The 23004-nt window shown below is 49.2% G+C and overlaps 6 protein-coding genes across 6 annotated transcripts; 4 read left to right on the top strand and 2 right to left on the bottom strand.

Moving 5' to 3' along the window:
- Positions 1–446: 446 nt before the first annotated feature.
- On the bottom strand, positions 447–6966 carry BO87DRAFT_442052 (uncharacterized protein; the record flags this gene model as incomplete). Its single annotated transcript, XM_025628026.1, has 4 exons — positions 447–5719; positions 5771–6032; positions 6231–6440; positions 6508–6966. 4 exons carry the CDS (start codon positions 6964–6966, stop codon positions 612–614), a joined length of 6039 nt encoding a protein of 2012 aa, XP_025476977.1. The 3' UTR covers positions 447–611.
- A 2676-nt stretch (positions 6967–9642) lies between these two features.
- On the top strand, positions 9643–10673 carry BO87DRAFT_408800 (short-chain dehydrogenase; the record flags this gene model as incomplete). The annotated part of the gene is made up of 5 exons (XM_025626191.1): positions 9643–9855; positions 9918–10024; positions 10087–10371; positions 10469–10604; positions 10659–10673. The coding sequence occupies 5 exons, from the start codon at positions 9643–9645 to the stop codon at positions 10671–10673; spliced, it is 756 nt and encodes a 251-aa protein (XP_025476976.1).
- A 1477-nt stretch (positions 10674–12150) lies between these two features.
- On the top strand, positions 12151–13360 carry BO87DRAFT_442045 (arylamine N-acetyltransferase family protein; the record flags this gene model as incomplete). Its single annotated transcript, XM_025628025.1, has 1 exon — positions 12151–13360. Exon 1 carries the CDS (start codon positions 12317–12319, stop codon positions 13358–13360), a length of 1044 nt encoding a protein of 347 aa, XP_025476975.1. The 5' UTR covers positions 12151–12316.
- Positions 13361–16659: 3299 nt separating this feature from the next.
- BO87DRAFT_418006 (alpha/beta-hydrolase) lies at positions 16660–18755 on the top strand (the record flags this gene model as incomplete). Its single annotated transcript, XM_025626846.1, has 4 exons — positions 16660–17138; positions 17199–17484; positions 17559–17785; positions 17863–18755. The coding sequence occupies exons 1-4, from the start codon at positions 16946–16948 to the stop codon at positions 18753–18755; spliced, it is 1599 nt and encodes a 532-aa protein (XP_025476974.1). The 5' UTR covers positions 16660–16945.
- A 732-nt stretch (positions 18756–19487) lies between these two features.
- Positions 19488–20989, top strand: BO87DRAFT_399316 (aminotransferase family protein; the record flags this gene model as incomplete). Its single annotated transcript, XM_025625430.1, has 3 exons — positions 19488–19578; positions 19651–20242; positions 20311–20989. 3 exons carry the CDS (start codon positions 19488–19490, stop codon positions 20987–20989), a joined length of 1362 nt encoding a protein of 453 aa, XP_025476973.1.
- Positions 20990–21095: 106 nt separating this feature from the next.
- Positions 21096–22598, bottom strand: BO87DRAFT_122122 (kinesin family protein). Its single transcript, XM_025617965.1, has one exon. The coding sequence runs from the start codon at positions 22511–22513 to the stop codon at positions 21170–21172; it is 1344 nt and encodes a 447-aa protein (XP_025476972.1). The 5' UTR covers positions 22514–22598; the 3' UTR covers positions 21096–21169.
- Between the last annotated feature and the right edge of the window lie 406 nt (positions 22599–23004).

Genomic DNA, 23004 nt, shown 5'->3' with positions numbered 1-23004 from the left:
GAAAGCTTCCTTTATATGAAGTCCAGGCCATGGTTTCGGTTCTCTCGGAATTGAGGCCTCTAGTCAAATGTCGGTTTCAGGCTAAGGCGAGGGCTGAAACGCCCGCCTGGAGGACATCCGGAACCCGAGCCAATAGGAGGCAAACGCCAGTAATTCTATGCTCTCAACCTTGCCTCGTTTGGGCTGTCATTTCCTGTCATTTCCGATTAGGGGAAAGTTACTGCTTCATCTAGAATGTGTATGGCTTCATAGTACTCAAGGTCCTCGGCAGCTGCACCGCAAAGCTGATCAATGTATGTATTCCCCTTTTCCAACTCGCTAGTAAGAGTGTCCATTCTCTAAAAATATCTGATTGTTTAATACTGCTTCGTAGGGCTTAGTGTCTAATTCCATGGACAGAAACAACAATGTCAACAAAACCCGAAATTCGAATTGTATTTTGTGACTAACTACTAACAGCACTCAATGTTTGATTCGTTCTGGGTTTCCGCCTCTTTTGAGTGCTTATTATGTCCTAATTTTTCTTTGTAATTACGTACACAAATTGAGATATCCAGATAAGCCACTGAAACACAACACTTTTGCTCCATCACCAATCCTGTTAGCTGAGCTTAGACGGCAATAGCCAGGCGCTCATAGAAGCCGACTCCCTGGTTCTCGATGCCAGTCGAGAGAAGGTCATCACTAGCCTCAGCACGACCGGAACCAAACCGTTTAAGGTTCCATTTGTCGATTCCGTCAACGCCCTTCAAGTCGTTGGAGTAGGTCCGGAACAAGTCACTGTTGAGGCGCTCATACTCGGAGTACTCCTTCGGCCAGTCGCCCAGGCGCTCAACTGCAAGCTTCAGCAGGTGCAGGTGCTTCCGCACATACTTGCCTTCCTCGTCTGCACCGACTCCAGGGCTGGAGGCGGGCGAGGAGAGTCCCGAGAGGACGCCTCCCTCCATCTCCGACGCGGACACCGAGGTCGGATCGATGAAGTAGCGCAGCGCATTCTCGTGCACCGCCGCGGCCTTCTTGTAGTAACGGTAGGCCAACTCGCGACGGTCCTTCTGGTTCTGGTATCCCTGGGCCACGCTGGTGTACATCTGGGAAAGCAGGACTGTCATCTCCACTGTGCTGGAGTGACGCGGTCCCTGAACCCGCGCACAGTTGTAGACGATGTCCTCGGCCAAACGGATGGCAGCCGTGTAGTCGCCAATGAGGTAACGAGTAATGACCAGCCAGCGACCAAGAGCCAAAGTGTACTGGAATTGTTGCTGGGAAACCTCCTGGTCGTTCTCGGCATTCCAAATCTCGTGGGTATCCCGGGAGTTCCAGAGTGAGGTGAGAATCCAGGCCAAGGTGTGGTAGTCATGCTGCTCATCGAGCACGCCAATCAAGCTCTCCAGGTTCACAAGATCCAACTGTGCCATGTCAATGTTGTGGCTCTGGAAGTAATCCAGCGTGTCGCGCATGATGGTGCCTGACACGTTAAGCATTTCCTTGCGCGTGGAGGCTGGGGGTTCTCCCTTGAGATCGCGACCGGCAATGACCAAGCCAAGCTTGAATACCAGCTTTAGAGTCGATTCCGAGGAGTAGCCTTGGTGGGACCAGATGTAGCGGAATGCAGTCAAGGCCAGGTCGCATGCTGCCTGATAATTGCCCGATGCCAGCAACTGCGTGGTCCGGTTGTAGGAAGCGATGGCCACCGAGCGTACAAGATCCCGCGACTTGTGGGTACTGAAATACTCCAAGATAGTCTCGGTGAACACTCTAGCCTGATGAATGCTCAGCTTCAGGCTGCTACCCTCGGTGTTGAGGAAGTATTTGGAGAACTGCTCGATAACACGGTTGGCAGCGGACTGACGGTTCCGAGACACCAAAAATCCGTACAAACGGGGGACGGTGGCTGTCAAAGTCTGCAGGCTAGTGCTCTTTGAGCTGATTTCGGACTGGAAGCGCTCCATGAACAGATACTCCATGGTAAGCGTAGAGTAAATCTCGTTCAGAGTGACAGTGGAATCTTCGCGGACGCGGAGGCTGTACTCAACCTGAGCCAAGAAGGCCAGGTTCTCTCGTTGACTGGAGGTGATGTCGAAGCCGAAGAGAGACACGTTGGAAGAGTCCTTCAGGATCATCTGGCGATAGAGCTCCTGACTCAATTCCTTGGCTCGGTGGATCTCACCCGCTTCAATGTAGCTGGACACAATGCTCTTTGCTGCCGCCGTCAACTGGGTGGCAGAGGTCTGTGAAGTCAGGATTTGAGAGGTCGCTTCCTGTAAGATCGAAACAGTCTGATGAGTTTCCCCACGCTTGGTGTACAAGGAAGTGAGCTCCTCCATCTGAGACAGTGCCGCCTCATGCGCCCATCCCTGTGTGGACCGGATGGAAGACAAGTGGCGGGTGCGGACGGACACCCAATTCCGCACTTCTGACTCGGTCATGGACGAGAATTCCTTCTGGACTTCGACTTTCTCTGATTCGGTCATAGTGTCAAGTGTGGCACGAATGTCATCATAGTCAATTTCCACCTCGGTGGACCTAGTATCAAGTAGTGTCTTGTAGAGCTGAATTGCCTCATATTCATATTGCTTGGATTCCTGGCAGATATGGGCCAGTGTCTTGGTCGCTTGGATTGTAATCGTAGCAGTGGAGCCAAACAGACTGATGCACGACTTACGATACTGGACAGTCACATCATGAATAGAAGCAGTATCGCTCTGAACCATGCGCAGGCAGTGGACATAGCGTTCATAAATGGTCTGCACAAAGGCTTGGTCCTGGAGCTTCGGGCTGATCTTCGGGTTTTGGAGCGTGTTGAACAACACGCGGCAGGGCTTCAGTGCATCACTGTACCGGCCTTGGTTCAAAAGCTCCGTAGCAACCACAAGTAAGGGCTCAAATGCATCTGGGTGGCACGTCTCGGAATCCTTGTTCAAAATAGAAACTATCTGGCGGTAATAGTCAACAGCCACGGGCCGGGGACGGGTGAGCTCCGCCAAAGTCCACAACTCCTTCAGGACGGTAGGGTGACTTCCACCATAACGCTTGGTGTAATCCTGGAGTTTGTCCTGATGAATAGTAATCACCTTCTCTGTTTGAGAGGTACGTTCGTACAGACGCAACAGGCTAGTCGTCACCCTCTCAAGTAGTTTATCACCGGCGGGTCGGTCACGCCGAACAGCGCGATAGAGACGCACTCGGATGTCTTCTTCCTTAAGCTGATAGCGTCTGGACCGATAGCAGTTGCTCAGGCGCTCTGTTAGCTCGATAGCTCTATCTAGGTTTGTCGAGGGAAGGACGACGTCATCCAAAGAAGGGGCAAACAAGGCCGGCCAAACGCTGCGCAGAAGCCGTTTCAAGATCTTGGTCGCATCCTGCCACCGGTGCTGAGACAAGTACAGTTCCAACAACTTGTTGGAAGCCTTGACGGTAACTTCGTCGGTACTGGAAGACTGGTACACAATCTCCTCGAGGCTGGACTCAGTCTGGAACGACTCGAAGCTAGTGCTCTGCATGATTTCCCGACTAGTGGACCGGATGTACTGCTCGGCTTCTTGGTAGGTGGAGCTCTGCCGAGTGCTGTTCCGAGAGATGTGCTTGAACACATTTAGAGCTACTCGGGACAGCCCAACCGATTTCATGAGGTGCGCGACTTCAAGGAAGTGAGACACTACTGCCTCTGAGCTTGAAGTAGTTTGCTCATACTCCTCCCAGTAGCCCTTAAGAATGGAGGCTGCCTCGGATTCTCGCGTCTGAGACTTGAGGAATTTGGAATAGGCTATCACTGCTCTCACATTCCTCAGCTCCCATTCGCTAGAACGATTGACCCGGTACTCCTTGCTAGTGTGCTGCCAGAGCTCAACATAGAGGCTTTCTGCCTCCCTCCAATGTCCCGCAGCCACGGCCTTCTCTGCTCGACTGAAAAGGCTTTCGACATCCACAGTCCAAGAGACTAGTTCGTCTGTTTCAATGTTCTCCCAAGTGAGGGTTTTGCCTTGGTCGTTAGTGTCTTCACGACCGCGGATGTGAACCAGCAACGATCCGTCGACCTGCCGAGTTGTACTGTGATTCTGTGTGTGATGCTTTTCTGTCGTGGTTTGGAGCCATGTTTCAATTTCCTTGGCTTTGTATTCTTCCTTGATGGAAATGTAGTGCTGGGATAGCTGGGTCAAGGTGGATGTCACTATGGTGCTTGTGGCTCCGTAATGGATCTTGTAACACTCCACAAGCAGTTCCAGCATCTGAACACGCTTAATCATGACGTCCGTCTTAGACTCGACGACCTGGTCTGCAGTGGTTTCCAAGTAGAACTTGGTCATCTGCATTGTGATGAGGTGGCTTTCGGACAGCACATCTTTACTGATCACCGCCGCATCATAAAAAATTTGACTAACTTGGGCAGGCAAGCTATCATGAATACGTCGATAGAATAGGGCCTGGCACAGGATGGCTTGCAGGGTGGTGGGGTGATTGGTAGTCAGGATCTGGCGGTAGAGACGCGTCTGGGTCTCGTGCAGTGACTTAAGCGCTGGGGTTGACTTGCCCTCCCATACAGTCATCTCCAACAATGGCACTGTGGGAGATGTCGGTATCACTGATCTTAATTCATTTCCAGCTGTGGCAATTTCCTTGTCAGTGGTGCAACCATACGCCAGACTGGCGTGGTTCACCCAATACCGAAGGGCGAAGTCCAGAAGAGGGTGCTTGTCCAGATAGGTCTGAGCAACCTTCTCATCCAGGGGACTCAAAGACGGGTCATGACTCTCATTCACGGCTTGCTTGGTGTAGAGCAGAAGCCTCTGCGTCAAATCGCTGTTTCGATTCTTGATGGCCGGAAGGAACTTCTCCCTGGCAAAAATGTCCAGGATGGCAGAGCGGATCTGTCCATGTCTGAGGAAGACCATGTTATTCTGGATAAACACCAGCGATGCAACAGGCTTAAGGGTATGCTGGATATCAATCTCTCGCTCGGTATACGAGGCCTTGTTCAATTCAATCGACACCAGAGATGTTAATTCGCTCTTGCTGAGTGGGCGAACCGCAGTTGCGAGCCATGTTAAGATCTTCTTCCCATCATCATTCAACTTCGAATGCAGCGACTGGGAGACCAAATCGGTAACACTGTATCCCGCGTTGGCTATACTTTGGATAGACCTCGTCAGAGAATTTGCGTTTGTTGGATGCTCATCCCGAACACGCTTTGCAGCAAGCTTGGCCCACAGGAAGGAGCCCTGTGATGCCTCTGCGATCCGGGTCACATTGAGCTCTTGGTCATCTTCGGACATATAGTTGAAAGCGTTACTCTGTTGCAGGATTTTACGTGCCACGGCGGCAATATCATCGAAGACCAGCTCTGGAGTGACGTTCACCGTAGTTTGAGATGGGAATTGACTCGGCTTCTGGGAGCCGAAGACAATCAGTTTTACGTTACCGGCGTTCTGAACAGCCTCTTGGAGCTTTCTTAGCAAAGGTGTCTCGCCGCAACTAGCCTCGTCAACACCATCGACGACCAAAACAAGTTCTTTGGCATTCTTGAGACTGGCATTGAGGGAATTGCCCAAGGCGTTCCAGAGAATATTGTCGTACGCATCTTCGTCAACAGTTCTCTGGCTCCGCTCATAAGCATCGGCTAAGATCTGGTACAACCTCACATTGCCGATGCGTTTGCCGAACAGCTGGGACAGGATCGTCTTCGCAATAGCCCGCGGTGTAGTATTCGCAGCCACCCTGCCATCTATATGGTATATTAGACACGCTCAATACCATATGATCTAGGTGTACTCACTAATTGGCGCAAAGATTGGCTTGTAGGTAACACCTCCGACCGGATGCTGTAAATGGTCGTTGATGACCGTTGACAGGATTGATTTACCAGATCCCGGCTTTCCTACGAAGGAAAGGACTTGCTGGTTGCTTTTGAGAAATCTGGTCAAGTACTGAGACACCCAGAGACAGGTTGATTCTTCACGTTCCTGAGCAAAATGAGCAGTGTTCTCGGTGATATTTGTGAGAGCTGGATCCTCTGGCTCAAGCCAGCTTCTGATAGTCTTTATCTCGGTCACTGCGGTGATTACCGTCAGTAATCCAATCTCACCAATCTATATTGAGGGTTTTCGCAGACCTTTATCACCGTTCAGACCCTCGCGGACAAGTTGGTGTCTCCACATCAGGTCAGAGACGGTCTCGCAGCGACTGTGAAAGCTGCTGAGCGACTCGGAAAATTGATGGTAGATGTCAATTTCCACCGTCTGAGAGTTCTGCAAGGCGCGGTTGAAGTGGCTCGCAACGCCAGCAACCAGAGTAACAAGGTCAGCCAATGCCAAAATCAGCTGGTCCTTGATATCCTTGGACACATCGAAGAGCTCCGTTCGGTCCAATAAGCTGCCGAGTCCAGTCGAACAGCGGTAGAAGAACCCGAAGAGGTCCTGAAGGGCGGACGCATTTTGCTCTCCGAGCTAGAAACCGTTATCCACCATGCATTATGTATTTGTGATGATAGAATGTGAAAGGCCTGACACATACCTCCAGTAGATTAGCACAGTACACGTAAGCCAGCTGAGCCGCTGTGTGGCTGTCGCCAGCGAAGTGTCCAATGGCTGAATCGAAGGAATGCAGACGTCCCACGAACAGAACAGCCCAGACCAGGGCCTTGTCGTAGCTGCTTCCCTCGGGGGGTAGCTTCCCCATACGTTCAGCTCGGATCCAGTTCAGCAATGTCTCATAGTCGGCATCGTTGATTTTGGATGCTATCATTGCATCGCTGCTCCGTCGGGTGAGAGTGTTAACCACATCAGCTAGTGCAGTGTTACCACTGCTGCTGACTCTTCTCGACACATGTCTGGAACTTCCAGATTGAAAGCTACTGTTAGAATAACTCTCTTGCTCCAGAATATTTGAGGCCTGACGCCTGCCGAAGATAGAGCTCGCAGACAGGGGTGACCCAAAGGTGTAGTGCACGTTAGGTTGGAAGGAGGTGGCCATTTTGGGGATGCTTTGATTGGATTATTAATGAAACGGGGTCAACAGAAATATTAAGTATTAAATGATAAAAAGGCTAACAACAGTATGAGCTGAACGTCATCTGAAGGTTAGAAAGTCTCTTGAGTGATGAACATTCAGACAAATGTCGGTTTAACCTCGGTTGGTTGTCACACAATAGCAATTAGGCTTGTATTCTTCAACGCAAACTTGAATCATGATTCTCAAACAAACAGAGTACATCGTGCTCATTTTTATATCTTCCATAGCCTCATCTTCACGGGGTCTCCGTATTCCTCTCATCCAATGCAAGACGTCAACATGAGGTAGACCAGAACTCAAAGGTAGCTAGCTACCCCAGCTTGGAGTAGCAAAGATCCGACATGGCCAGTTAGATGTACGATGGAAACTGAAGCTCCCCACTCCAGGTCCCGCTCTACGATGGGCCGGCTGGGGAAGCTCTTCTCCCGCGGACTCATCCGATCGTATATTGGTTGGCATAGCTGTTGTGTAACGAGATGACTGCTGTCAAGCCATGGGTCAATAGCGGCCAAGCCGAAGCTGGGACCGAAATGCAACAATGATTGGTGAGTTGATGAACGAAGGTAAGCTTTCAATTGGGGTTTCTCCTAGTAAACAGGCTTTCAAAAAGTGGAACAATGGCGATCCGACCGATCGCTGTGATGGCCGGAAACGATCAGCAGAGTTGTACTTGTCGGAAGTGGGTATCCGAGGAGACCTACCTGGAATGTTATAAGTAAAGGTTCAACGACAGGCCTTTCGGGGTGCCCGACAAGGAACAATGTAACAGTGTTGGAATCGGCTGGTATGGTTTTGATATGCTACACTGCTGCTCCTAATCGAACCAGCCGGTCGACCACCGCTCATTTTTGGCAGATTTCTCATAACCCCTTCCTTCGGCAGCAACAGCGCCAAAGTCTAAAGATCATGCAAGCCCTTCGCCTCGCACAAGCCACATAAGCCAGAGAATGAGTAAAACTCTTCTTGGCCCATATTCCATTGTCTTCGATACATCATAGGGCATTATTGTTATTCATCGGACAACGTCACCCCAACAGATCGGAGAATTCCGTCGAATCGGGGCTGCGCGGCAGTCCGACCAAGATTACGGTTCAGTGGGGCATCACCGCATGCGGCGCCCTCTCGTCCAACTGGAACCCTCCATGACAATGAGACTTGACACTTGTGGTTCTTGAACTTAAGCTTCCGTTGTGCGCCATAGTAGCCCTTGCATGACCGGCCTAACTTTGATTTTGCTCGGCGTGAATCCTTGACGCGACATTATTGCACACGGCAGCTGGCTACCAGTGAAGATGTGAGTGGGTCGGAGCCTTCGTGCCTAGTGGAATCTATCTAGTATCTAACTGTAAGTGACCTGGATGACTTACTCTTCAGTCCGTGGTGGGCTAGAATACCATGTGGGAAAGCTAATCGAAGATTCACGAGGCCGCTGAGCTAGAATCGATCGACCCAGTCACTTGGAGTGGTAGCATTCATAATCGGGCACCCCGTCGGAGTAGAGCCGTGGTGCTTCAGTAAGCTAGATGCCTACCGATACTCTTGTTCAAACGGTTGATTTCCTGTTTCGCGTACCAGACGTCTAGGATGGCCTCAATCGGTGGCGATTGCCTCGTGAGTAGACGTGGGTCTTTTCGAGTCGCTGATATATATTTAGCCCAGAACCGTGTGATACTCGAAAGTCAGCGCGTAACTCTTGTCAGAATACTGCTACAACTGAAATGTTCCGGACCACGGTAGTAGAGCTTGTCGAAACTAAAGTGAAAATGCTATATATACTACCTTCTATTATACTTGACGATTGATGCTCTCTCTAGAGACAAATAGTACTCATCCTATCCACTGTGATGATCGCTGACTAATCACGTATATCCCAACCTGATCGGGTAAAGTGAATTTTTTTCGGTCGCAAATCATAATATTATAAACATTCTTTACAATCTCATTCAATCTCCCACCTATTGGTATGCAAAACGAATGCTTTCATTTTCTGTCGGGATATATCAGCAACTGAGATTGTTTTGGACGTCCAGATTATGGCGTAGATGATCAGAATGCTCCAGGAGCTTTGAGTACTACAGCCCAGAAAAGTCTCTTTGATATCAGGATTAAGACGGCAGAAACAATGCGGGATGTTCTGATTAAAGGGATGAAGGTTAATATTGTTCAGCCACCAAATGTATAAATGTCACCAACCTTTGCAATACTACGACTACGAAATAGAAGATTGGAATTGATTGATCTTTTTGGCCTTGGTCAAAAAGTTTACGATATCTTCGTCAGTAGTAAACTATAGTTTGGTGCATTCCATCCGTACTCCCTGTGGCCGATGCCGGTGGGTTGGCGTCAGAGGGAGAGGCATATTTACGTAGTGGTAGAAGTTGCGGGGGCCGATTGAAGTTGGAGATTGATTCCCTATCTGCGGGGTTGCCCTTATCCATTCATTCCTTTCAACTTGACTCCACTGTTTTTCCACTTTCGGCAAAAGATACGCTCATCCTCTCACCAGGATAAGACCAGCGTGTCGGGCAGCAGGTCGAGTCGAAAATAAGCCCATCCATATTCGTAATCTCATTTCCTTTTGCAGTTCTGCCCGCCGTTGACATCCGCACATGTATCCTGCTACGACAATCGATCAAAATGACCAGAACATGGGTTATTGTGGGTGCATCAAGAGGTATCGGCCTGGAGTTCGTTCGGCAGCTAGCAAGCTCTGGAGAACGGGTAATCGCCGCAGTACGCAGCCTATCAAGTGCTGAACAGCTCTTCGAATTGCTTTCCCAGTATACTCGGAATGGTGCTCCACTAATCACCGTAGAGGAATGCGACGTTACCAAGCCTGATAGTATCGATGTGAGTTAAAAGTTAAGACATATCCACTGTTGATAAGGGCGGAAGATGACACATGGAACTAGGACTTTTCTCACAATGTCCAAAAGGCCGTGCGAGATGGGGGGCTACGATTAACGAATGTCATTTTAAATGCTGGTATCAACCAGTATCCGAATCGTGCTACAGAGATGTACGCCTATCGTCCATGAGACACGTATATAGCCTTTACTCACACAGACTGTTATATACTAGCTCTTTCCAGACCTTCACACACCACTTGCAAACCAACACAATTGGCCCGATAATTGTCGCCCAAAGGATGCTTTCCATCGACCCGACCACACCGTTAGAGAAAATTGTTTTCATTTCCTCTGACTCCGGTTCAGCGAGCCAATTCCGAAGCCACGAAGACGGATTTGCCGTATATGCGGCGACTAAAGCAGCCCTCAATCAATCATTGAGGCATATGGCGGCGGAAATTTCGCGGAAGGGTGTCCGGACGTGCGTGTTGGCGCTGCATCCGGGCGAGGTGGAAACGTGAGTACCCTTGTTATCGGCTATTGATTTTCACCTGCCCTGGTTGTTGGTTGTGTTTGCCTGAAGTGAGATCTGTTGCGCTAATTGGTTGCGGCAGTGATATGGCGAATGTGCAGTTGGATTGGATAGTGGAAGGTGTGATCCAGCTGAGAGAGAGCGTGGAGGGGATGCTGAGGGTTATTAAGGAGAAAGGTGAAGGGGACAATGGGTCGTTTTGGTGTTGGGATGGGAGGGTGAGTATCAACGCAACCATTCGTCTAGAGCAGAGCCTTTCTAACACTGAACAGAGTCATCCATGGTGATAGCCTAAAGAGGGGATGTGACTTGCGTTGGCGATTTCATCAAAAGAGTTTTGCCGTAGCATTACCAGGAAGTTTAGATATATGTCCCTGCAGTTAGAGTAATTTCAGGTGCCAGGCTGGTTAACATTTTCGTCTGCATAGAGAGGGTAGGAAGTTCTGATACGTGTCGTAGTTGGTGTCTCCTGGTTCTATGTGCTCTGAACTTAATAGCCAATATAAGATTGCTTCCAACGACGTAGCAGTAGGCAACGGTAAGAAGGTAAACATCTGACCAATAATGAACTGGTAAGCATCCACAACTCTTCCTTCATGAAACAGATGCCCTGTTACATTGGCTTTGCTTGGTAGAATAGAGTTCTCAGTGCCAAACTCATATTCAGCTACACATGGGTAGCTTATTAGTAAGGGGTTATGCATGATACGGAACAGATGATAGGAGAATGATACTATGTGACGGAGAAAGAAGCTTGTCGAAATATACTACGACTTTAACAGCAGACGTAGGTCTAAAGGAGCATTAGGTCCGGGTATGTGTGCCCTTCAACATGTATGATGCATCTTGTGCACTCCCAACACGAAAACTCAGCAACAACCGGGAATGAGGCGGGTTACAGGTTGGCAGATCTTTACTTTTATGTATCCATTTACCCCCATGTTAAGGGTTCAAACCTGCAAGGTACTCGTGTTCCCGGTGATTTACTAAGGTGGCTCTCCGAAATCTAATGGTCCGAGGCTCACCGACTCAGCCCTGTTGGCTTCTAATCTACCCAACCCACTCGCGCACACATACACATACGCATTACAATTCATGCCTACAATGACGGAAACATGCATCAAGAAATCCGCCACCGAGTATCGGAGCTTGGACCCCGTCCCCCCGGCAACAAGCGGCGAGTCGGCGGTCTGGCATGCAACGCCTGCCGCTTGCGCAAGTCTAGGTATGCTAACTCACTACAGAGTAGCTTGGCGTTCGTGGCAGATGCAAGGGATAGCGCCCTTCCCGCTCATCTTGCACGTCACTTGAACTGGGTTGCCTCTACTGTACAAACCTAGATGAATTGGTCACCAACATCATTGTAAGCAAGGGTTACTGGTCTGTTGACCACAAGCTACAGCAGCTCAATGGTGTGCTCAGGGGACACCTCTCGCCATGCCCAGCCAATCACCCATGCCGCCCCACGAGCAGCACCCCTACGCGGAGAGCAGCGGGGCTTGCTAGCGGTCTGGCTGCTGACAGGTTAGGTGAAGAGAATGGAAATAAGATTTCTTTTTTTACGGTATTAGTCGAGCAATCGAAGAACCAATAGGAAATCAAGTTCAAGGTTCCAAAGCTGTAAAAGTAAGGGACTCTAATTCTTTGCCTTCTGAAATGCCAGATGATGCTTTGGCCAGTAGCAAATTGGTCAAGGGCGATGACAGATCTACTATTAGGAATGCTGGCTTACTTTTATTTCCCCAGGTCTCCTTTCCCGCGTGCCACGGATGTATAAGTATCATTGTACCCTGGAAGAGTGTAGTTTGAAGCCTTTCGAATCACCATTCACACTCCTCACGGATATTTAGTCCGGCCACTTAAGATTTTAGCCCAGCTCTGAATATTCCCCCCAAGCTGTCTAGATATCATCTGTGACTGACATTCCGTCATGTCGTCCAACCCTGCACCCACTGTCCTTACTCAGCTTCCGCTCGGAGAGGGCTCCCGTACTCGGTACAGCGATGTCGAGTTGCGTGACTACTTTGAGTGCATTAAGCTCCCGCAGAAGTATCTGGACTCCCCTGTGCTAAAAGACGCCACCCAGGCCAGAACCAAAGAGCATGGGCTGCCCTTGCTGCAGGCCCTGACACGCTACCATACCTGCAATGTGCCTTTCGAAAATCTCGTACTGCATTATTCCACACATAAGACCGTCACACTTGATCTGTCGGAGCTCTACACCAAGATCGTTCGCCGCCGGCTTGGCGGGCGATGTATGGAAAACAACACCTTTTTCGCCACGGTGCTTCGCTCCATCGGCTATGAGGTACGCAACTGCGGAGGTCGCGTGTCGCGGGCAATGAGTCCCTACCCAGAGGTCCGGCGCAATCAGAGCAAAACTTATGAGGGGTGGAACCACATGCTCAACCTTGTTCGACTGGATGCGGAGTGGTACGTTGTAGATGTCGGCATGACCAAGGGTCCCAACCTTCCATATCCGCTGCGCGACGGATTCCAGACGACCAGCATCGCCCCACGTTTAATTCGTGTGCAGTTACGCCCTATACCCGAGTCGTATGCGAAACATTCTGCCAATAGCACCGGACCACCGAGGATGTGGTGCTTCGATGTCTGCTACAACCCAGCGGATGCGGCCAAGAAAGAGTGGTTGCCAGTCTATTGCTTCACGGAGACAGAGTTCTTGCCCCAGGACTACGAAGTTATGTCCTGGTTCACATCAACAAACCCGCGATCCTGGTTCACCAGATACGTCACCTGCACAAAAATGCTCATGGACGAGGATAAGGAGGTGATAGTGGGCAATGTTACCTTGTTCCAAGACACGGTGAGAGAAACAATAGGCGCCAATACTAAGGTTATCAAGGAATGCAAGACAGAAGATGAGCGCTTACAAGTGCTGGCTGAAATCTTTGACGTGCACTTGACAGATGAGGAGAAGAAGGGGATCCCAAACGATCGGAAATTAGCATGAAGTCTAGGATGAGCGTACCCAGGCGATACTACTTATTTCGCTCTCTATTAAAGGCAAAAGGAAATACATTGTCTTGTTAGATGTCTCGGTTGAAATTGCTTCTTCCCGGGACCCCTAATACCTATGCATTCGTGGTAAGCGCATACCCACTTGCGCAACATTATATATATATCTTCGTTCCTCTGTTTGATTACTAAGATCCTGATGGACGAGTCCAGGGTTGTCGCTGGCAGGCCTTCCGCCATAGCTGCTTAGTCCTAGCTAGTGTACGTGTCAAGTCTACCTTCCCTACTTATCGAGAGTGGAATAGTTAGGAGGTAGGCTTCGTGTTCGATATATCACCTTGGATTATAATGTTTTGCACTACATATAGTAGTATTAAGAGAACACAAGTACATACGACCACAGGGTGTGGAAAACAGGGCTTCCCGTCCGCTCAGCCGTACTTAAGCCACACGCCGGGAGGTTAGTAGTTGGGTGGGTGACCACCAGCGAATCCCTTCTGTTGTATGTTTTTTTATTGTCGTTCATAATAACTCTTCTAGCCGGAGTACTGCTTTGTTCCCATGCTTTCTTTCCTCCTTGCTCAGAATTTCCACAGGTTGAACGTCTGAAGTAGGCGCGCCTTTTTCATTTACTACTGGCCCTACATTCTTGCACTCCTCGAATGAACGAACGTCAACATTACACCTACTTCCTGCTGGCATTTCACTAGTGATGATAGGTCCTGTCAAGTATGTCGTGGTGATGATGCTTGCACGCTAGCGTTATATTAACATCTAGTCCTGTCGCTGCCTTTGGGTCTGTCTTGCCAAAGTCCTCCACGTCGTGTAACCCACTGGCCGGCGAAATCCGATGCCCATCGTGATGACACAATCTGTAGCATTCCATGGGCCTGAGGCCTACCGCCCCGATTTCTCAACATGCCATTTCGTGGCATCATGTCGTAATATTCATTGTCGGCATCTCCGAGTCGTTCCCGCGATGCTGTTCAGTCACTCGAAATCATTATTATCATGTCGATATGATCTACCAGAGCCCTCCACCCTGTTACGGACGCATACATGACACTCGCTACATACTAGAGGCCTTTCATTGGAGAATGCCCAATTCATACTAGCAGGAGCTCTGCAACCCATCACTTATATTCAAGGTGCAAGACATAATCGAAGCAGGAACACCAATTGATCGGGCCTATTTCTGTCACGGATTGCGCGAGCTATTGTTGCAAAAAGACTGGTACTGTAATAGCGGGCTATATTTTCGAGGCCGGATTCTGCATCTTACTGAACGTATAAAAGAGAGTCTTTCGGAAAGCGTCTAATCATACAGTATGCGTTTTAAATATAAGCGCAAAGACTTATCATATTGTTGTTCCGTAAATCATGCTAATAGGAGCAGCCCTAGTGTTCAAAGAAACGGGATGTTGTCTGCCTAACAGAATTCAAAGCGTATCTAAGTCAAAACTTTGGTTCAGTTATCCGGGAATACTGGACTCGGCTAGCCAGTCAGGCTAAGATTTACTTATTGGATACAATAATCGATATTCGTAGCCCCTTTATCAGACCACCAACTGATTTCATTAGCCTCGTCGGCTTGGATTCCATGAAGCTATACACGTAGGTAAATCTGAAACATCTTTCAAGAAAACGCAACATTTCCCCAGAACAAACCTGGGAGCATGGATGGGAAAGCAAAGAGACGAAGTATGAAAATCTGAAATAAATGCCTAAGGTGCCCAATCTCGACAGTTAGACCCTTCAAACTGGGTCACAGCCGAGTGCCCCCCACCCCCCGAGTCGAGGTTAGAGTACGCGTGGCCTGCGTGGGGTAAAGTCCCGGATCTTCACGGAGTTATGATGGAGTTAAGAAGAAGTAGTCAGTGCTGATCTTGATGGTGAATGTCACCGGCAGGTAGAAACATTCTGACCCATATTGTCGCCCATCTTGTATGGTCCACCCGATTGAAACGACTACCTTTTCATCACTATATTAGTCTTAATTCTTTATACATACGCGAGGAGGGAATGCCGATTTCTATGTAGCTGGAACCACCTTATGCTGATAATTACAATGATTGGGATAATTAGAGCGAGAATGGAGAAGCGAGAAAATGAATGTAAGGAAAGACACTGTCGCGACTTTACCTTTTACTGAACAAATTTTGATTAGATCTGGAACAAGTAAGAGTTAAGTGAGCGATACTTGGTATGAAGAAAAGGAAAGAACAAGACGTAAAAACATTATTGTCCTGAACATAATCCGATTTCTCTGGATAAGGGGTCGAGTTTCCCTTTTAGGCACCTCAAGAAGAACCCACTGTCAATCCCCCCAAGTCCTGTTAATCTCAAGCATTCAAGTTGGGTGCCGAGAACTCCCCGAGAAACCGAGATCGGAGGATGATATGATTGATATGATGCCTGATTGATATGATCGTTGACATCGACCCATCGGCTTGGTGTTTGCCGATGAGTTTGCCGTAGCAGAGGCTACGCTGCCGCCGATCGTCACATCAAATGCAGGAACCATGTACGGATTGAGTCAGTCGCCCTAATAATTGGCTTGACGTGGAGGGGGATTTTACGCGTATTATCTAAGCGGGCGAAAATTCCCCGAGGGACCGGGACTATCAAATTTCCGCTTCTTGTCTGGGGAAAGCGCGTCGATTTCGCACCGCATTTGCACAGGGTCCAGTGGGGAATCTAGGGTTACGATCACGACTCGGCCTCGAATGAGAAATGACGAATTCGGCTCCATCCGCTGCGTGCTGATTACAAACACAGGACTAATGACCCTGAAAAGATCCACCAAGGATTTAACTCTCGGGCAACTACATTTGTCTGTGACCAAAACCCGGTTTCATACGTACGTATGTTCAGATTGCACACGACAAACGGATTATTCACGGGAGAATTGGAGAGAGACTAAATGAAGATTGACCTAGAGTCCCTTTTCCATGCTATATTCTCGATTGGTAAGGAAACTTTAGAACTGGGGAGTTCATGCCAGAAATTTGAGTAAGGAATCGCCGATGGGCTCCATGATCCGCGGCTATTGACCGGCTTGCATGTCTTGGCGCTACAAAGAGAAAACCATTTCCATCGTTGGTTGACCAAACTCGGTTCAGATCGGCATCGTCTTCGACCAGCTAGACTATATGGCGGGGACTGACCAACAGTCTAAGCCACTTCCTTGCCAAGCGAGTATCTTCGACTTTCTTTTTTCTGCAAACGCGTCTGGCTAGTTAATAATTACTAGACTGACTGATTGCTCGGTTCCGTGCCACCAGGGGTCGGGAAGCCGAAAAGTGCGCTATTGCACCCAATCTGTAAAGAAGCTGTACGATGCAGAACAGACCCATCTTTAGCCTTGGTTGCTCCAATCATGACATGGGAACTATCGAGAAATATAATCTGAGTTCAATGGATCTGTTTCGTCGCTAGAATATCGGAGTAAATGGGCCCAACCCCTAGCGATCGGGTTCGACGGAGGAATTCTTCTTGTTGGGTACAAGATGACCTGATCCCCTTGGCCGCTGAACAACATCTTCTCCTGTCAAATCTTGTTGGTTGATTTTAATCCAAAATGAGGTTTTTAGCTTCACCTGCAGTGACGATTGCTGCTGCACTTCTGTTGATCAGCGGTGCAGAAGCAACTCAATCTGAACGAAGCCGGGCTGTCGCCCATTTTTCTAAACGTCATCCAACATATCGTGTTGCGACCAGAGCTCAGACTAGCAATACTTCTGACTACCGCTTCTTCAATAATAGGACCAAACGTATGCGTTTCACTGGCCCTGAACTTTATTCGTGACTGACATATGGTGACCCCTGGATAGCCCACTTGGTGGAAAGCTTACCTGATGTGCACTTCGATCTGGGCGAGATGTACTCAGGGTCGATCCCTATTGATGACAGCAATAATGGTTCTCGATCTTTGTTTTATATCTTCCAACCTAAGATAGGCGAACCATCGGACGATTTAACCGTTTACCTCAATGGAGGGCCAGGCTGTTCCTCCGAACAAGGCTTCTTCCAGGAAAACGGGAGGTTCACTTGGCAGCCTGGTACCTATGCACCCGTCATTAACGAATATTCTTGGGTCAACTTGACGAACATGCTATGGTACGCTACTGCCCAAATATGGCAATTGGACGCATTCAGCCTGTACTTTGTGTGACTAACTTGAGATGATTAAGGGTTGACCAACCAGTCGGAACCGGATTTTCTGTCGGCAATGTTACAGCCACCAACGAAGTCGAGATTGCCGCCGACTTTCTCAACTTTTTTGCAAAGTTCGAAGACCTTTATGGGATAAAGAACTTTTGCATCTTCATAACCGGTGAGAGCTACGCCGGTCGATATGTTCCTTACATCTCGTCGGCAATGCTAGATAGAAACGACACCACGCGTTTCAATTTGAGCGGTACGAGCCCCATCTACCCATAACCATTACCACCATAAGCTTAGTGGACTACTCCTGACTATTCAACCCCTCTCTAGGAGCCCTCCTCTACGATGCCTGCATCGGCCAATGGGACTACATCCAAGCCGAGCTCCCTGCCTACCCCTTCGTCAAGCAGCACGCTTCACTCTTCAACTTCAACCAGTCCTACATGAACGAGCTCGAAACCACCTACGAAGAGTGCGGCTACAAAGCATACTTCGATGAGTACTTTGCCTTCCCTCCAAGCGGCATTCAACCTCCCCAATACATGAACTACTCCGAGTGCGACATCTATAACATGATCTACTACGAAGCCTACAATCCCAACCCATGCTTCAATCCATACCGTGTCATTGATGAATGTCCACTTCTCTGGGATGTGCTGGGCTGGCCGACAGACCTAGCCTACGAACCTGCGCCCTCTACATACTTCAACCGCGCGGATGTGAAAAAGGCCCTGCACGCCCCACTGGACGTGGAATGGGAGCTCTGCAGCACTGACCTCGTATTTGCTGGCGGTGATTCCGACCCCGGTCCGGAGCAGCAAGGGGACGACTCACCCAACCCCACCGAGGGGGCTCTCCCGCGTGTTATTGAGGCGACCAACCGTGTGCTTATTGCCAACGGCGACTGGGACTATCTGATTATTACGAACGGCACTCTCCTCGCCATCCAGAACATGACCTGGAACGGCCAGCTGGGTTTCCAGTCTGCACCTGCCACACCGATCGATATTAAGATGCCGGATCTCCAATGGAACGAGATTTTTGAGGCGCAGGAAGGATACGGGGGGTTGGATGGGCCGCAGGGAGTGATGGGCGTACAACATTATGAGCGCGGGTTGATGTGGGCGGAGACTTACCAATCAGGGCATAAGCAGCCCCAGGATCAGGGCCGTGTGTCGTATCGCCATTTGCAGTGGTTGCTGGGTCACGTTGACACTCTTTAGTTTCTGTCTCCAAAATGAATGAGATCAGATTGACTTAGTAATGTGTGAATTTCAGTAATTGGATGCGTTTGGTCATCCGCATGTCACTTCTTTCCACATAGAGGACGCTCTCTACTACCGCCACACCGGCCAGGGTGCCTCCATACCAGCCTCCACTCATGTCACAATCCTCCCCTATACTCCACCTGCCTGAGAAGGTGGACACTTGCTTTTTCACTACTGCCTTTCAGGTTAAGTATTGTTCCTGCGTAAGGCATGAGGATGCCGCACCTCAAGGCTTAAATTCCTGCCTCAGGCTAGGATATTACAAATATGATAGGCGGTGAAGTTATGCCGTCTCTGAAAGGAAGTTTTACCTTATCCGGAGCGAGTCTTGCCTTCTAAGGTAGGCGGAGAGAGGCGGAGAGTGTTGGCATGAGCGGGAGGGCGTGGGCGGTAGTGCCCTCTCTTCCATATTCTGTTTCTTTACGGCAACGCATGATGATATCGGATAGAAGCAGTACTACACAATAATACTGTGGCATGGGGCTAGAAGCTAGAGAAATGTGCCTCATATCCACATCTAATGACTGGCATTAGGCCAATCGAGCTAATAGTGGTTTCTGTTCCGAGTGCGGTAAACGTACTGCCGTTGCCGAGGCCGACCAGCGTCTTCTCCGCGATTTGAGTCATCGCAAGGAAACAACAAGTTATCTACTTAGTTAACTATCAACTAATACACCTAACTTCAATATGGCTTCTACTGATGCATCTATCATCCCCTTCGGGGCAACGATGCGTGAGCAATTTCTCTTTGATCCCAAGTTCCTAAATTTGAACCATGGTAAGAACGCCTGCTATAGAACTTACCGAACGTTGTAGTATCCAAGACTGATTGGATCCTAATCAACTCCAGGATCATTCGGAACGTATCCTGCCGCAGTCCGCACCGCCTTGCGCCATTTCCAAGATCAAGTTGAGGCGCGTCCAGATCCATTTATCCGCTACACCACCCCTAAAGAACTAGATGTCTCTCGGGAGGCGGTCGCCAAGCTGTTGAATGTTCCCCGGAGCGAGTGTGTCTTCGTCAAGAATGCAACTACAGGTGTGAACACCGTCCTCCACAACCTGCCATTCAAGTCAGATGATGTCATTATCTACTTTGAAACCGTCTACGGTGCTCTCGAAAAGGGCATTGTATCCTTTATTGAATCTAGGGCCGCTCAGATTCGTAAAGTCCGATATGAAATGCCGATTAGTCACGAGGACCTGGTGGAGCGCTTTCTTCAGGTTGTTCGGGAAGCACGGAGCGAGGGATTGAATGTGAAGCTTGCACTCTTTGATGTGGTGACTAGCTTGCCTGCTGTGCGGTTTCCTTTTGAAAGACTCACTGAGGTTTGTCGAGAAGAGGGCATTTTGAGTTTGATTGATGGTGCGCACGGTATTGGACAGCTGCCGTTGGATCTTGGGAAACTGCAGCCGGACTTCTTCACGAGTAATTGTCATAAGTAAGTTTCTGCTGAGTTTTGTTCTCGATAATTTTCCAGCAGTGGGCTCATATGTCAACCCTCGATAGATGGCTATTCGTCCCCCGGAGTTGCTGTGTGCTTTATGTCCCAAAACGCAACCAACATCTGATTCGAACCACCATTCCCACCTCCTGGGGCTTCATCCCGTCCGAGGACTCTCCTGCGACTGCCCCTTCCGTCATGAAAAGTGACGACACTTCGAAGAGTGCATTTGAGGGTCTTTTTGAATTCGTCGCTACCAACGATGATACGCCCTACTTCTGTGTTCCTGCGGCGTTGGAGTTCCGCAAGACGGTGTGTGGTGGCGAAGCCCGTATTTACGAATACCTGGAAAGATTGGCAAATGAGGCTGCCGATGTCGTTGCTGCGACGCTGGGAACAGATGTTATGGAGGAAAGGGTTCTACAGCCGGGGAAGCAGAGCAACCTCAGGCGATGCGCTATGACAACTATCCGCTTACCGTTCACTTTCAGGGAGGATTTGGCAGCTTCTGATTCTTGTGCTACGCTTTTGAAGGCTGATGAGGCTGTCGCAGCGGTCAGGTGGTTTCAAACCACTCTGGTGGAGGAGCATGGGACGTTCGTGCCTCTTGTTGAGCACGGGGGCTGGTTGTGGGTGAGACTGTCTGCCCAGGTTTATCTCGAGCGGAAGGACTTTGAGTGGTTGGCTGAAGTCCTCAAAGTGCTCTGCCAGCGATACAGGACTGAAAGATGTCAGCGAAAGTAGGCCATTCCTCAGTAGCAGCTTGAAATAGATCCCGAAAGCTTTTGACTTCTCAGTCATGTTCCAACGTATGCGAGGGCTGTGCACCATACAAAGGATTGCACTCATATTTACCGATCTACGTGATTATTCAATGTAAGCTATGGAAAAAAAGGAGTGCAACGGCCATTCTTTCCTTGACTCTCAACGAACTCCGGCCATTCCAATCAAATTACCATATTTCAGCGTATCAATCGTTGCGTTGTACTGCTCCGATGAAGGCGAAGCGGTCAGGATCATCGCCGAAACTCCATCATCGCCGCCCGTGACAAAGTGTTCGCGCAGAACCATGGTCAGCGGCGATGACCGGAAAGGAATCCGGGCCTGCTTCCGGGCCATAGCCCGAATGACTTCTTTCAAGGCAAGAAGATCAGTATTGATCTGTCTGCTCTCCTGCTGCTCCTGAGGCGTCTGTTTTGTCCGCATGGTGGACACGGAACCCTTGTCATGACAGAACTCTGAGCCGGCAAGATCCACAAACACCATCTTTCCACCTAGGCAGGCATGGGGACAGGTCTTCTTCACTTCTAGAACATGCTCTTCCGCCTTCTGAACACGCGACTCATATTCGGCTTTCTTTGCCTCGGCCTCATCTATCGCTTTCTGATTGAGTTGGTAATCCGGATTCGGAACATACTTTCCATCCGGTGTCTGGATAATGGCCTTCATATTCTCCTCGATGTAGATATCAGTTGCGCGTTTCCCGACCGGTACCAGCTCGGATTGTCGCTCCACGACGGCATCCCGTGCATCCAATAGTTCTCTCGTGACAATCTCAACTTCAAACACAGCGTGTGTCCGCGAACTCTGGTCATGAATCGTCGATGTGCCTGTCGCCCTACTCTGGATGCCTGCCAGCAGCTGAGTATGGAACTCCTCAAAAGTAAAGCATGGCTTGGTGACGATGGGTCGCACGCGGACTTTCCCGTCGGCGAGGGTTTCCGTCTCCCCGCGAACGTGGGTCTTCCCGTTAGCGCCTTCGCGGATATGGCACTTGCATCGGTCGTTGAGCAAGTCAAAGGCAATGTTTTTCCGCAGCTCGTACATGCGGAGACCTAGGAGAAGCATCTCATTCTCCTTGGCATTCTCATTTAGTTGGTATAGATGCTCGTAGAGCGCTTTTGCAGCTGATAAACAGAGTCCGAACTCGCTGGGCTGTTCAAAATCATACCCGATGATGGTGTGGGATTTCCCACTGCCCGAGTGTCCGTAGGCGAAGAAGTTGCAGTTTTGCCCGCCTAAAACCCTGGGGAGAGTTGGTGCAACGACATGTTCGAAGACAGTTCGATTAGAGTCATCTGCGTTGAATATTTGGGTAAAAGCTGAATCGCTTTTCCAGGGGCGAGAGAGTTTCTGGGATGGTGGTGGTGTTAATGCGATCGTGGTGTTTTGCCCGGGATTGGAGGCCTGTGTTCGGGTGATTTCAGGGGCAGCCGCTTCCGATGGCAGCGGAGGGCGCCAACGAGTGAAGACTTTAATGGAGGGCATTCTGAGATCTCTCCTTTCTAGTCAAAAGGAATCTTAATGCTGGGTTGAAAGTGCCTTCAAGCCCCGATCGAAGTACTAGTCTAGCTGGTATCCAGCCATATTACTAATCAATATGCCTCAAAACTGCCCGGCTATACGGTGGCTACAGGTTGCGTGACCCTACGGGAAGGGTCGCGTGATCCTTACCCTTTACACGTGATCAAAACAAGCATTAGTCATCAATAACAAGTCGCATGATCTTTATAATTACTGTATCTTCCCGCTGAATTTCAACTTTTCTTTTAATTCATAATTTACAGTCTAACGGCAAGTAATTACTAAGTACTTACTAAGTACTCGAATATTATGGATTTCGAAGAGCTTCTATATATGAATTCTGATGGAGGATTTGATATACAAGAACTAGAGGTATTTAAGTACTTAATAACTACTTATCTAGAACTTGAAAACTAATTAAATTTATATAGGATAATGCAGTTCCAACACCTTTA

This window comes from Aspergillus neoniger (genome assembly GCF_003184625.1).
Source record: "Aspergillus neoniger CBS 115656 unplaced genomic scaffold BO87scaffold_28, whole genome shotgun sequence".
Lineage (NCBI taxonomy): Eukaryota > Fungi > Ascomycota > Eurotiomycetes > Eurotiales > Aspergillaceae > Aspergillus > Aspergillus neoniger.
The sequence above is the reverse complement of the archived record's forward strand: the minus strand, read 5'-3'. Positions and strand labels throughout refer to the sequence as shown.